At 45.3% G+C, this 15,704-nt stretch overlaps 1 protein-coding gene across 1 annotated transcript in view; it reads left to right on the top strand.

Moving 5' to 3' along the window:
* Positions 1–15,704, top strand: part of LOC126253035 (uncharacterized) — a 449,954-nt gene that overhangs the window by 134,136 nt on the left and 300,114 nt on the right. The window contains exon 5 of the mRNA XM_049954103.1: positions 11,646–11,831. Coding sequence (XP_049810060.1) covers positions 11,646–11,831 — 186 coding nt within the window. The remainder of the gene's footprint in view (positions 1–11,645; positions 11,832–15,704) is intronic.

Raw genomic sequence — 15,704 nt, 5'->3', positions numbered from 1 at the left:
AGAACCGCTCGGCCACACCGGCCGGCATAACGACATCGCTCAACTAGAGTGGCCAGCATGTTCTCCAGACATGAACCCTTTCGAACATGTCTGGAATAGATTGAAAATGGCTGTTTATGGACGACCTGACGCACCAACCACTCTGAGAGACCTACGCCGAATCGCCCTCAAGGAGCGGGACAATCTGCACCAACAGTGCCTTGATGAACTTGTGGGTAGTATGCCACGGCGAATACAGGCACGCATCAGTGCAAGAAGACGTGCTACTGGGTATTAGAGGTACCAGTGTGTACAGCGATCTGGACCACCATCTCTGAAGGTCTCGCTGTATGGTGGTACAACATGCAATGTGTGGTTTTCATGAGCAATGAAAAGGGCCGAAATGATGTTTATGTTGAGCTCTTTTACAATTTTCTGTACAGGTCCCGGAACTCTCGGAACCGTGGTGATGCAAAATTTTTTTTGGTGTGTGTATATGTTTATAAGAATTTTTGGTTTTGACCAGTTCTAAGTTCACATACAAAATATTAGTCAGCCCTTAAAAGAAAACGTTCTTCTTTGTAAATCAGGTATAGTTGTAGAACTGGTTCCGTGCGGTCATATTATCCTCCATCGCTCCACAAGTCATGCGAGTGAAATGAAGTGTACGTGTCAATCGTCGTATGGTGTCAGAGCGGTAAGATGAGCTGACGTGGAGACGTGACAGGATGGCAGAAAGAAGTTATGCCGTCAATGAAGTAGCTTGAGTTGTTGGTATACGAACGCGGACTCAGTAACGAGTCTACAGGTAATGGTGTACCACTCGCAACAATGAATCACGGCTTAGGCATAGGGACCTAGCCGACTGGGGTTAGATACGAGGCGCACACGTTGCCAATGACAGTCGGTTTAAACTCGATAGGAATTGCTGATGTAGTGAACGTGAGGCCTTGCAACAAGCTTCCGAAGGAACATTCCTGAGACAGATCCACGCATGTGACTTCTGGAGTCGGGTACCTCGCAAAAGGCTACTGCTAACAGTGCCACACGAACACAAGAAGCTGCCCGTTTTTAATAGGCTAAACAACATTCAAAGCGGACGCTACCTCACTATGGATCTGTATTGTGGTCAACAAGTCACAGTTTTGTGATACCCACAAATGGTTATCGAAAAGGAGATGAAAACCAAAGTAACCTCAAGATCAAATTGACACCTGGGTTACTTAGTTGCACAACATTTACCAAAGTAACGAATAAATTATAATTGCTGTGAACAACAAATCTGAGCCAGTGCTTTTCAGATCACACTCACGATAAATTCTGGTCCTGGTAACCGTAGCCTGCTTTGACTCTAGCCTTGTTGGTCGAAACACTAAGACTGCCCTCCTACCTGTCAAGTAGAAGTTCATGTATTGTTTCAGTCATAGGTCAACAGTTATTATCCACTATAAAATAAAACAGTTATTAGTACGCTTTAAGGCCGATTCACACTACACGCGTAACGAAAGCGAACAGAATGGGAGGCGAAGTCACCGTCAAATGTAAGTGTAGTCACCCGGAATGTCAATAGACATCACTTCGCTCAGCCATTAACGGTGTGCACAGTAACCTCCTAAATCTTCACTCCTAGGACGTAAACTCGGCCAGAAGTAGGAAACAGTGTGAAACGAAAGTCATCCGGCCAAATGACTTTCTCCCACTGCTCCACGGTACAGGTTTTATGACTTCGGCACCACGTTTTTCTGTTACGGACATTTACATCACTGGTGAGTGATTTTGGAATTCCAGCTCATCCTGTAATTCCCTGCTTACGGAGCTCATTTGGTGTCATTGTGGGGCTGACAGGGTTCTCGAGTGCGGCATTTGACTCTCCAGTGACTTTTTGAAGCTGCCGTCCTCTTACTTTCTGTCACGACTCTTCTCAATGACCGTCTGTCACGATCATTCAACACACACATTCGTCCACGTTGTGACTTAGCTGATCATGTTTTTTTCCATTGCGTGTATGTGACATAGGGCTTCGATACTGTGCCTCTTGAAACACCGAACACTTTAGCTCCCATGGTTACGGAAGCACCCACTACACGAGCACCGATAATTTGCCCACGTGCGAATTTACTTAGTTCCGACTTAATGCATTCACAGCTACACGCAACACTGTTCTGCCTACACTTCAACGTATTGAGGACACTGCACACGTGCCGTCCTTGATTAAATGAACAGTGGAACCTGCAAACTTGGTTTGGCATCTGCATTTATGTTCAAGCACGCATATCTCGCGATATTTTCATAATTTTTCTAATCTCTATAGCTTATTCTTATATTTCTTTCTAAATCCCCAAATAATGTCAGGAACAACTGTATTTTGCCCCTACAATGGCCCAAAATTTAATTATTAATAAAAGGTTATTTAGTGAAATAATTTGTCATTGAGTGACCGAGCGGTTCTAGGCGCTTCAGTCTGGTACCGCGTGATCGCTACGGTTGCAGGTTCGAATCCTGCCTTGGGCATGGATGTGTGTGATGTCCTTAGGTTAGTTAGGTTTAAGTAGTTCTAAGTTCTAGAGGACTGATGACCTCAGATTTTAAGTCCCATAGTGATCAGAGCCATTTGAGTCATTAATTTATGCTCTTATACACTGATCAACCAGAACGTTATGATAACATACCTTTGGCACGGATAACAGTGGCGACGCGTCATGGTACGGAAGCAATATAGCATTGGTAGGTCACTGGAGGCAGTTGGCACCACATCTGCACACAAACGTCACCTAATTCCCGTAAATTGCAAGAACGGTGGCGATTAGCTCTGACACCACGTTCAGTCACATCCCAGATGTGTTTCATCGGGTTCATATCTGCTGAGCTGGAGAGCCAGGCACTATGCTCCTCGAACCACTCCATCACACTCCAGACCTTGTGGCATGGCGCATTATCTCGTTGAAAAATGCCACTGCCGTCGGGAAACACGATCGTCATGAATGGATACACTTGGTCTTCAGCCAGTGTTCGAATGCTCGGCCGTCATGGTGCCTTGCACGAGCTCCACTGGACCCACGGATGCCCACGTGAATGTTCACCAGATCATAATGTAGCTGTCACCAGTTTGTCTCCGGCGTGCAGTACAACTGTGAAGGAGCTGTTCCCGTGGAAGACGACGGACTCGCTCGCTCCCCTCGGCATGATGAAGAAGGTATCGGGATTCATCAGACCGTGTAACACTCTACCATTGGGCCAACGCCCAGTGCCAATGGTGAAGTGCCCATTTCAGTCGTAGTTCCCGATGTCGTGGTGTTAACATTGGCACATGCATGGGTTGTCGGCTGCAGAGACCCATCGATAGGAGCGTTCGGTGCACTGTGTGTTCTGACACACTTGTAGTCTGGCCAGCATTTAAGTCTGATGTCAGTTGCGCCTCAGTTCGCCGCCTGTCCTGTTTTACCATTCTACCCAGCCTACGACGTGCAACACCTGTAATGAGGAGTTGCCGCCCAAGTCCACGACGTCTGTACGTGATTTCATCTTAGTTTCGTCACGTGTCGAAGGCACTCCCCACAGCACTCCTCGAACACCCGAAAAGTCGTGCAGTTTCCGAAATGCTAGTGCCGAGCCTCCGTACCATCACAATCGCCCTCGGCCACACTCAGATAGATCGCTCGCCTTCTCCATTCCACTTACGGACAAAACGCACACTGAGACTATACGGTCCGTGCGTGTGTCTGACTAGCAGTCATTTAATCGCCAGGTAATGCTGCTATCGCATGGACGGATTAATATCGATAGTAGGTCGGTGGTCATAATGCCCTGGTTCATCAGTTTATGTACACACTGTAAGCTTTTTCTTTGTCCAAGTGTTGTAAAACCTAAATTACTTTTCGGCTACAGAAAATTAACCTCATTTGTTTAAGAAAACTCATACGTTAACATACAAATAGTAGTGGAGCCTTTTCAGTGTGTCACGAGAAGAAACCAAACAATAAAATAAAAATTAAGAAGTCTACTAAAACACGAGGGAGTGCGACTAGAGTAGGATACCTTTCAACGTTATCAGACGACACCACCGTCATTCCACCAACGTCTGCGTTAGAATTTTCTCCCTGAGAAACCTTGACATGGACGTTAACGTACCGTCCCGTTAGGATCTACTTATAATTCGTTGCTTTGTTTACAAAAAGGCGAGCCGAGGTCAGGAGGTTCTCAGATCCGCAAACCGCGTTGGTATTAAAATTGTAGATCAATCCCAAGCCCCATGTAATTGTCCTGTAGTGACATGTTTCGCTCGACAGACGCGAGCATCTTCAGAAATTAAATAGCCGAGGACCATACGTTAAATAAACTGGCTGTACATAGCGCCGCCGTCGTACATATCCTTGAGGTCATTGGTTTGACCACGATTGGAGGTTCTCGGCCTGCAAACAGCAAACGAATAATGTGTTTGATGTTTTATTATTATGATACAGCATAGAACGAAACAAAATATACTGCCCTATTTCAGTATCGTGTCATCTCGGTGTTGCCACCACACTATTTATTAGAGCTGGAAATGAAAAACTTGTTTTCGTCACTCTGCAAGTAACTGGACGAACTTCCGGAACAGACTCCACAACTGCCCACTTCCAGCTGAGGCGGATGGCTTGTGAAGTCATTCTTATCGCTTCAGACAAGTTGCGCGTCACAAATGGTTCAAATGGCTCTGAGCACTATGGGACTTAACTTCTGAGGTCATCAGTCCCCTAGAATTTAGAACTACTTAAACCTAACTAACCTAAGGACATCACACACATCCATGACCGAGGCAGGATTCGAACCTGCGACCGTAGCGGCCGCGCGGTTCCAGAATGTAGCGCCTAGAACAGCGTCACAATTACGTAGTCTCTTATGAATAAAATGAACATTTCAATAATCTCCAATGATACTGAAAGGCAATTTTCAGTCTGATGTAGCGGATGACAACAGACCCTCACAGATTGCCGGTCACTGGGTGTCAACTGAACGACAAACCAATCAGGTACGTTTCAACCTTTCTAAAGCTGTCCATGTCGGCTGTTGGTGATGTGATTGTGAAATGGAAAGTGAAGTAACAACCACAACCAAACCAAGACCAGGCAGACGTCATGAACTGGCGGCGACGGACAGAGATCGAGGAGCATTGCATGGGGCGGTTATAAAAATCGCATGAAATCAGCAGGAAGGAGATACTCGTGAGTCCCCCAGTGCTGTCAGCAGTCCTGCTAGCACGACGACTGTACGTATTAATTAAACAGAAAGTGCGGCACAATAGTCGGGCAGCTTCTCATATTGTTGTTGTTGTAGTCTTCAGTCCAGAGACTGGTTTGATGCAGCTCTCCATGCTACTCTATCCTGTGCAAGCTTCTTCATCTCCCTGTACCTACTGCAGCCTACATCCTTCTAAATCTGCTTGGTGTATTCATCTCTTGGTCTCCCTCTACGATTTTTACCCTCCACGCTGCCCTCCAATACTAAATTGGTGATCCCTTGATGCCTCAGAACATGTCCTACCATCCGATCCCTTCTTCTTGTCAAGTTGTGCCACAAATTTCTCTTCTCCCCAATTCTATTCAATACCTCCGCATTAGTTATGTGATCCACCCATCTAATCTTCAGCATTCTTCTGTAGCACCACATTTCGAAAGCTTCTATTCTCTTTTTGTGTAAACTATTTATCGTCCACGTTTCACTTCCATATATGGCTATACCCCATACAAATACTTTCAGAAACGACTTCCTAACACTTAAATCTATACTCGATGTTAACAAATTTCTCTTCTTCAGAAACGCTTACCTTGCCATTGCCAGTCTACATTTTATATCCTCTCTACTTCGACCATCATTTTGCTCCCCAAATAGCAAAACTCATTTACTACTTTAAGCGTCTCATTTCCTAATCTAATTCCCTCAGCATCACCCGAGTTAAAACGACTACATTCCATTATCCTCGTTTTGCTTTTGTTGATGTTCATCTTATATCCTCCTTCCAAGACACTGTCCATTCCGTTCAACTGCTCTTCCAGGTCCTTTGCTGTCTCTGACAGAATTACAATGTCATCGGCGAACCTCAAAGTTTTTATTTCTTCTCCATGGATTTTAATACCTACTCCGAACGTTTCTTTTGTTTCCTTTATTGCTTGCTCAATATACAGATTGAATAACATCGGGGATAGGCTACAACCCTGTCGCACTCCCTTCCTAATCACTGCTTCCCTTTCATACCCCTCGACTCTTATAACTGCCATCTGGTTTCTGTACAAATTGTAAATAGCCTTTCGCTCCTTGTATTTTACCCCTGCCACCTTCAGAATTTGAAAGAGAGTATTCTATTCAACATTGTCAAAAGCTTTCTCTAAGTCTACAAATGCTAGAAACGTAGGTTTGCCTTTCCTTAATCTTTCGTCTAAGATAAGTCGTAAGGTCAGTATTGCCTCACATGTTCCAACATTTCTACGGAATCCAAACTGATCTTCCCCGAGGTCAGCTTCTACCAGTTTTTCCATTCGTCTGTAAAAAATTCGCGTTAGTATTTTGCAGCTGTGACTTATTAAACTGATAGTTCGGTAATTTTCACATCTGTCAACACCTGCTTTCTTTGGGATTGGAATTATTATATTCTTCTTGAAGTCTGAGGGTATTTCGCCTGTCTCATACATATTGCTCACCAGATGGTAGAGTTTTGTCAGGACTGGCCCTCCCAAGGGTGTCAGTAGTTCTAATTGAACTTCTCATATGCCAGACATTTCTGCAGTAAACAAGACTTGGAGTGGTGCAAGGAGAGAGGCCGCAGGACAGTGCATGGCTGGAAGCATTTGATTTGGAGTGATGAATCACTTTAGGGGAAGTGTTTGGGTTTGGCGAATGCCTACCGAACGTTACCTGCTATCATGTTTAGTGCCAATAGTAACGTAGTGTAATTGTGCAAATGTGTGTAGTGATGAATGGGAGCCGGTGATAAGCAACCTTATTGCTGAACTGAGATTCCGGGATCGTGTGTATGGCTGAATCGCGGAATACTTGGTGTAAGTAATAATAGTTACAGTTAAAAGGAAAGTAGATTCCGTTTGGATTGGTGTGTCGGTGGAGATGTTCCGGGCTCGTCGGACTGCTGCTTGTGATATCAGAGCAGACAGAGACTCACAGTGCGCAGAGCAGTGCGGTGTGGCATGGAGCTCCATCCATGGCGATGGACCGTGATCGGGGGACTCGGTAACTAGGGAGATCTCTGAATAACACAGAACCGAATTTGTCTCGGAACCGAAAGGAGAGTCTATTCACGTTGTAATCTGGTTGCGTGGACTTATTGTCGATCGGAAGTTAAAACAATTTGTGACCGCGATAATAAACCCTGCTTGTGAACGTACCAGCTCCTGTTACCTCGTATCATCAGTCATTTCACAGGAAAAGTCTGGTGGAAGGCGGGGTGCTTCGAAACGAGCAAGAAGACCGCTTCAAGAAGGAGAGCACCCTCACAATACGATGGGGGCGATGTCACGTTATAAGTCATCTATTTTTCGTCATTTGGGTGCAGTTCGCTTATTACTAAGCTAAATGCAGAAGAATATGAACACATTTACAGTATTGTGTGCTACGTACAGTAGAGGAACAATTGGGACACAATGATTGTTTTTATCAGCTTGGCAATGTACTCTTTCATAAAATAGCAGCTATGAGACAATGGTTTATGGACAATAATATTGTTGAAATAGCCCTGCCTGCCCAGAATTGCGACTTCAACCCATCGAACACCTTTGTTATGAGTTAGAACGCCGAATTCACTCCAGACCGCACAGTCCAAAACCTTGTCTGGTTCCGGCTCTTCAAGTGGGATGGAGTGGGATATCTCGATTGACATTCAGATTATATAATGAAAGCTTTCGCGACCGGATGTCATAGTTGCTGATGAGTCTTTCGGGCTATATGGCCGTGTTCGAATAAAGTTTTCCATTCCTGACGTTTCGTCCAGACCTGCGCTGCACATCTTCGGAGGTGCTTATGGCGAAGCTGAATCTTGCAGACAGACGAGTCGGAAGCCGGAAAGTGACATAAATACTGTGCAAAATGGCGTGATCGATTTTACATGTGATCAGCAGAGATAATCTTTGTCAGAGGTGAAACTTAATTATCGAAACTTCCTTGCAGATTAAAACTGAGTGCAGGACCGAGACTCGAATTCGGGATCTTTGCCTTTCGCGGGCAAGTGCTCCATTATCTGAGCTATCCAAGCACGACTCACGACGCATCCTCAAGGCTTTAATTCCGCCAGTACCTCGTCTCCTACCTTCCAAACTTCATCTGTGAGGCCTACTCGTGAATCGTGCTTGGGTGGCTCAGATGGTAGGGCACTTGCCGGCGAAAGGCAAAGGTCCCGAGTTCGAGTCTCGGTCCGGCAAACAGTTTTAATCTGCCAGGAAGTTTTATATCAGCGCACACTCCGCTGCAGAGTGAAAACCTCATTCTGAAAACTTAACTATCGGTTTTTCATGTCTAGGACAAAAATGTATCTTTCGAGTCTGCAAAACCATTGTCAATCATTGAGTTCCATGGTTCCTTATTTTCTGCTAAAATTATCACTATCCTTACGTGTGTCGATGGCTTCCCTATGTAGTCGTGAACAATAGTTTTGTCATAGTATATGAACTTTTGGTTTCAGAAAAATTGACTTAAATGATTTCCTGACTGAAGAACGTGCTCTGCTACAGCTGATTTTTCTGTTTGAGTCGGCCAAGGCTTATGTTCTTTCAGTCTTTTATTCACGCTTCTATTGGTAGTTCCAATGTAGACGATTCCACCATTACATGGTATCTTTTATACTCCACTTGGCGACAGAGGAAGGCGTTTGTCCTTCACGGATCGGAGCTCTAGACATATTTTCTTAGTTTGTTCTAAGAACCGGTCTGATGTTATTGTTCTGTAAAATCTTGCCAATCTGATCAGATACTTTTTTGATAAAAGGGAGAGAAACCGTGTTCTTCAATCTCTGTCTTTTACCTTTGTCCTTTTTCTTACTGTTATTCGGTCGCAGGGCCCTATTTATTTCTTCTTCTGAATAGTCATTCTTCTCGAAAGTCTGCTTCAGATGTTTTAATTTGGCATCCAATCGTTCCAGTGTGTAATATCTTTTGGCTCTGTCAACAACGCTTTTAATGGCACTTCTCTTTCTTTGCGGATGATGGTTGAAGTTTTCATGTAAATATCTACCAGTATGTATGACTTTCCGAAAAACATTGTGTTTCAACCTTCCATCAACCTGTCTGATAATCAAAACATCTAAGAAGGATTTTGCACTGACAGAGGTGGCGCAGTGGTTAGCACACCTGACTCGCATTCGGGAATACGACGGTTCAAACCCGCGTCCGGCCATCCTGATTTAGGTTTTCCGTGCTTTCCCTACATCGCTTCAGGCACATACCAGAATGATTCCTTTGAAAGGGCACGGCCGACTTCCTCCCTCATCCGATGGGACCGATGACCTCGTTGTTTGGTCCCCTCCCCCAAACCTACCAAACAACTAAAAATATTGCGTTGTCTTTTTCAGTCTCCGTGTTAAACTGGATTTTTGGATTTATACCATTCAAATAACAAAAGAGCTCTTCTATAGGTTTTTTACAAAGCGACAAAACAATGATTGTATCCTCGACGAACCGGTACCATCGACATGGTTTCTTATTTGCATTTTCTAGAGTTAACTGTTCTAATTTTTCATACAAAATTAGCGATCGGAGGACCTAATAAGTTACCCACTGCGACACCATCAACAGACTTGTAAAATTCATCATCCCACTGGAACTGACTAGAAGGAAGGCAGTGTGTGCCCGCCCGGTTGGCCGTGCAGTCTAACGCACGGCTTTCCGGGCGGGAAGGAGCGCCTGGTCCCCGACACGAATCCGCCTGGCGGATTTGTGTCGAGGTCCGGTGAACCGGTCAGTCTGTGGTTGGTTTTTAGGTGGTTTTCCATCTGCCTCGGAAATGCGGGCTGGTTTCCCTTATTCCGCCTCCGTTACACTATGTCGGCGATTGCTGCGCAAACAAGTTCTCTATGTACGCGTACACCACCATTACTCTACCACGCAAACATAGGGGTTACACTCGTCTGGTGTGAGACGTGCCCTAGGGGGTCCACCGGGGCCCGAACCGCACAATAACGCTGGGTTCGGTGTGTGGCGGCGGAGGGGTGAAGTGGACTGCCGTAGTCGTCGTCGTAGGGTTGTGGACCACTGCGGCTGCGGCGGGGACGGAGCCTCTCCTTCGTTTCTAGGTCCCCGGTTAACATACAATACAATATAAGGCAGTGTGTGAAAACAGCATTCAGATCGCCTGGAAAAACATCCGTTACATAAATCATAACTTTGTTAACTGGAATCATGGTGAATAAACTTGTAATAACATCCTCAGGAGCCAAAGTTAGTCCTAAAGGTTTTTCGATAAAATGACTTGATTATTTTGCACACGAGTCAGTTTTGATATGTCTGCGTAAGCAGAAGAAACTAACGATCGAAGACCGAAAACAATTTATTGGACTGTTCAATTAACCAAAACAAATTCTCCAAATATAACACCAACACAAAACAGTGATCCGTCTTCGAATCACAACTAAATACAAGAATAATATAGAAAACAACTGAAATAATTTCCTACTAGTCTCCGCCAGAGACTTCTCTGATACACCAAGCCTAATCCAGATATCAGCGAGAAGATCCAAGTCGGGCTGCCGGGGCGGCAGCTATCCACGTCTGCTGGCGGTCGATGAACTGCCAATGTGCGGCCGAGCGCCGGCCTTTATAGCGCTTCGGCGGATGAGTACCTCGGAACTATTTTCCATCACGTGGTTTGACGTGTGAAAATAGTTCCGGGATCTGCATCGACCTCTTCCTTATTTTTATGTGGGCCTGTAGTGGCCCCAGTTGGCCGCTGGTGTCTTTGCTGTGTTGTTGTTGTTGTTGTTGTTGTGGCCATTCATCAATGTTGCCTGTCGGTTGTGTATGCTTCGGAGTGCCTGCGAAGCGGGAAACCCGCGGCTGCAGGCTGTCAGTGTGGTTGCTGATACTCTAGGCGCCGTGATGTCTGGTGGAGAAGGCCGCAGCAAGTTTGTGAAAGAGTTGCCAGGTATCTTGCAGTTTGAGATTTTGGGGACCTGATAGTACTAACAATTGGTCTCCTTCACAGGCGACAATCGATAGTTAAATTTTATCTCTGATAAAGATTATCTCTGTTGATTACCTGTATACTCGACCCCTCCCAGTTTACACAGTATTTATGTCGCTCTCCGACTTGCGACTCCTCAATTGGCAAGACTGAATGTCGCCAGGAGCACTTCCGAAGATGTCGATCGCAGCTCTGGACGAAACATCGGGAGGCGAAAAGTTTCTTCCACCCTGGCCATACAGCACGAAGACTCATCAGTAAGTAAGACATCGAGATGCCTCTTTGAAAGTGTCAGCAGAGTTCAAGCCGTCGTAATGGCGAAGGGTGATCACGCCCCACTTTAATGCCCACTAAAAGGTGTCCTGGTACTTTTGATCGGATAGTGTATTTGTATGTGTTGAGTGATGTTAATCGTGAATGATTGTGTACTGACTCCGGGCAATTCACATGTTTAGTTGCTAATGTCCTGTGTCGAGTGCACGTGAAAGTGAAGCAGCGGTGTACGGCCGCAGGTGGAGCCGACGCTGGGGTCTCGGTCGCTGGACGTGCTGCTGGGCATCCTGCGGCGGCGCGTCGACCACGACAAGGACGCGCTGTTCCAGTTCACGCAGCTGCGCCGCGAGCTGGGCGACTCCTGCGTGCCGCCCGGCACCGTGCTCGCGCCCGTCCTCATGCGCTTCTCCAGGGGCTGCGACCGGGTGAGTGCGCCACCATCACTTCACCTCAGAGAGCTCTTCAAGATGTACAAACAACACGGTTTCCGTAAACCGTCTTTACAACTTCACACTTTAATAACTTTAAATCTGTAGGGGCAAGCGCCCAAAACCAAAAGCCCATTTCGTTTTTTATTTTATGACAAATAGAAACTATTCACAGACTGTCTTTAAAAACGTCTTGAATAACAATATCCTATTGTAAATAATTTATTTAACGACCGATTTCGTAGCCTAGAAGCTACATCATCAGGTTAAATCTACGAGGGTTGGAACTTTAATAGTGTCAACTATTTATTTACAGCTGGTACAAAATAGATACGAGTTTCAAAGTTTTACTGGTCTTCAAAGTAGTCACCAACATTGTGTATAGCCCGTTGCCAGCGATGTGGAAATTGTAGGACACTCTTAGCAGTGCCAGTTGCGTTGACAGTTCGAGCGGCGCGGTCTTTGGACCGACGAATTTGTAGCAGTTCCGAACCGAATGCCGTGAAGTGTTTCCTTCAGTTTAGAAATCGAGTTGAACTCACGAGCGCTTAAGTCGGGCGAGTGCAGTAGGTGGTATAGCACTTAGCAGCCCCATCAGTCAAACAAATCGGTAACAGCTTGTACTGTACGTGCCTGAGCATTGTCCTGCAAAATGATGGTCAGGTCCTGCTGAAAGTGTCATCACTTCTGTCTCTAAGCTGTTCGTAAGCTGTGTTCCAAAAATTAACAGCCTAGAGACAGAAGTGATGACACTTTCAGCAGGACCTGGCCATCATTTTGCAGGACAATGCTCAAACACGTACAGTGCAAGCTGTTACCGATTTGTTTGACTGATGGGGCTGCTAAGTGCTATACCACCTACTGCACTCGCCCGACTTAAGCGCTCGTGAGCTCAACTCGATTTCTAAACTGAAGGAAACACTTCACGGCATTCGGTTCGGAACTGGTACAAATTCGTCGGGCAATAGACGGCGCCGCTCGAACTGTCAACACAACTGGCACTGCTAAGAGTATCCTACGACTTCCACATCGGTGACAACGGGTTATACACAATGATGGTGACTACTGTGAAGGTCAGTAAAACTTTGAAACTCGTATCTATTTTGTAGGTTGCCACTATTAAAGTTCCAACCTACGTATTAAATTATAAAAATCGTTCGCTGCATTAATAGTGAGAAACAACAAATTCCATACTCGGTGATTCATGACATTGAAATGGCAACATTGACAGCACCGAACATTCCTTGTCTATGACCAAATGACGCAATCAGCGCATTGTCAGGTAAACAAAAAGTATGTGTCCACTGTTCGTCAAGCGCGCGTACTTTGCGCACTTACATTAAAAGGAAAAAGTAAGAACCGTCAAGAAATATCCTTGCAACCTACTTTGATAAAAGGCCAATATACAACCTAATGTGATAAAGACCAACATGGGCCAGTCAAAAATTAGAATTAATAACACCATGGACTAGGGTTCTTGTTGATACTTCACAGATTTTCATAAATTTTTTGGCTCTCTGGATCGATTGTGACCCTATATTTAATGACTAACCAGTTATGTTCGGCCTATTTTCGTACGTTTGCAATCATGGTAGGTTTCTTTTATTTTTGACTGGGTGTTCTAGCCCATTAATGGTCTCTTATAGCATCACGTTGAAGTGTCAAAAAGTTTTGGGAGAGCGATGTGCACATACAGATGGTGTAGACGGGCCTTTCATTCGCGGAGCTGTCATTTGTACTCCGCTGAATCACGTGAAAAGGTTTGAAACGTGATCACGGCCACACGGCACGGATTAACAGACTTTGAACGCGGAATGGTAGTTGGAACTAGAAATATGGGACATTCTATTTCAGAAATCACTATGGTATTCAATACTACTAGATTCAAAGCGTCAAGAGTATGCCGAGAATACCAAATTTCAGGCATTGCCTCTAATCACCGGCAACGCATTGGCTGACGGCCTTCACTTAACGACCGAGAGGAGCGGCGTTTGCGTAGAGTTGTCAGCTCTAACAGACAAGCAGCACTGCGTGAAGTAACCGTAGAAATCAGTGTGGAAATTACAACGAACGTACACGTTAGGACAGTGCTGCGAAGTTTGGCGTTAATCGGCTATAGCAGCAGACGACCGACGCGAGTGCCTTCTCTAACAGCACGAAGTCGCCTGCAGTGCATCTCCTGGGTTCGTGACCATATCCGTTGGATCCTAGACGACTGCAAAACCATGGTCTGATCAGATGAGCCCCGATTTCAGTTGATAAGAGTTGATAGTAGAGTTCGTATGTGGCCCAGATTCCACGAATCTATGGACCTAAGTTATCATCACGGCACTGTGCAAGATGGTGGTGACTCCATAATGGTGTGGGATGTATTTACATGAAATGGATTGGGTTCTCTGGTCCAACTCTACCGGTCATTGGCTGTAAATGGTTATTTTCGGCTTCCTGGAGACCATTTGCAGCTATTCATGGAATTCATGTTTCCAAACAACGACTGCATTTTTATGGATGACAATGTGCCATGTCGCGGGGCCACAGTTGTTCGCGATTGGTTTGATGAACATTCTGAACAATTCAAACGAGTGATACAGCCACCCAGAACGCACGACATAAATCCCATCGAATATTTAAGGGAATAATCGAAAAATCAATGCGCGCACAAAATCCTGCAGCAGCAACACTTTCGCAGTAGCTGACGCCTATAGAGGCAGCATGGGTCAGGGTCAGTATGTCTGCGGGGAACTTTATGAGGCCACGCCACGTCGAGTTGCTGCACTACACCGGGCAGAAGGACGTCCGACATGATGTTAGGAGGTACTCCATGACGTTTCTCACATCAGTAGAGGTTAGGATAATATTGCTTGGCGGTTCTTACAGTAAAAAAAAAATTGATGACATGGCTTCTAGCCTACCAAACCGGTGAGTAAATAAATTATTTACAACAGCAGACAAACTGTTATTATTCAGAATGTCAAATTATGGCTGCGATTCGTCCTCATGCAAGATAGTCTCTTTAAAAAGCATGTCATATTCAGTTTATAATTTACATTATACTCTTAGGGAATATCGCTAAAAGTTATTATAAAAACAATTATTTTCAAAACCTTGTGATTAGTTTGAAAAATACACCCTTGTTCAGAAAAACCCTAACACCTTGAACGACTAGAGATGGGACGTTTATATTAACGAAGGTAATGGACCAGTGTGACTCGAGCAGACGTAAAGAATGTCTCGTAGACGTACGCGCCAACCTTACTGTCAAATTAGTGAGTTTGAAACACAGCACATTATTGGCCTGTGAGAATGTGGTGCATCAATCCGAAAAATTGCTGCTCTTTTGGGACGAAGTGTTTAGGCAATGCAATGGGTGTGCGCAGATGATTCACTTAAGGCCGTAGAACGCGTCGAGATGGGTCAGGTTGCTCCATCCAGATCATACCCAAGAAGATCGAGAACTCATCCGAATGGCATTGCAGGACAGACCCGCGTCCTCCTCGGCTGAGGTGCAAAAGTGGAACAGTGCAACACATCGTACACTGTGAGAGGTAACAATCCGTCACCGTTTATTACGGCATGGGTTACATGCGCTCGTCCACTTCTCCACCTACCTTTGACAAACGTGCAGAAACATGCTAGACGGAAGTGGTGTATGGAACGACGTCACTGAGGACAGGAATAGCATCAGATAGTGTTTTCGGAAGAATCCAGGGACTGTTTGTTTTAAAATGATGGCCGCATTTTGGTTCGCCACAGACACGTTTAACGGCATCACAGTGACTGCATTCGCACAAGACATACAGTGCCAGTTCAAGGCCTTATGGTGTGGGCTGTTACTGGGTACAACCATTAACCACAACTGGTGCGTGTCCA

The sequence above is a fragment of the Schistocerca nitens genome, chromosome 4 (genome assembly GCF_023898315.1).
Source record: "Schistocerca nitens isolate TAMUIC-IGC-003100 chromosome 4, iqSchNite1.1, whole genome shotgun sequence".
Lineage (NCBI taxonomy): Eukaryota > Metazoa > Arthropoda > Insecta > Orthoptera > Acrididae > Schistocerca > Schistocerca nitens.
This window is presented reverse-complemented; position numbering and strand designations above follow the sequence as displayed.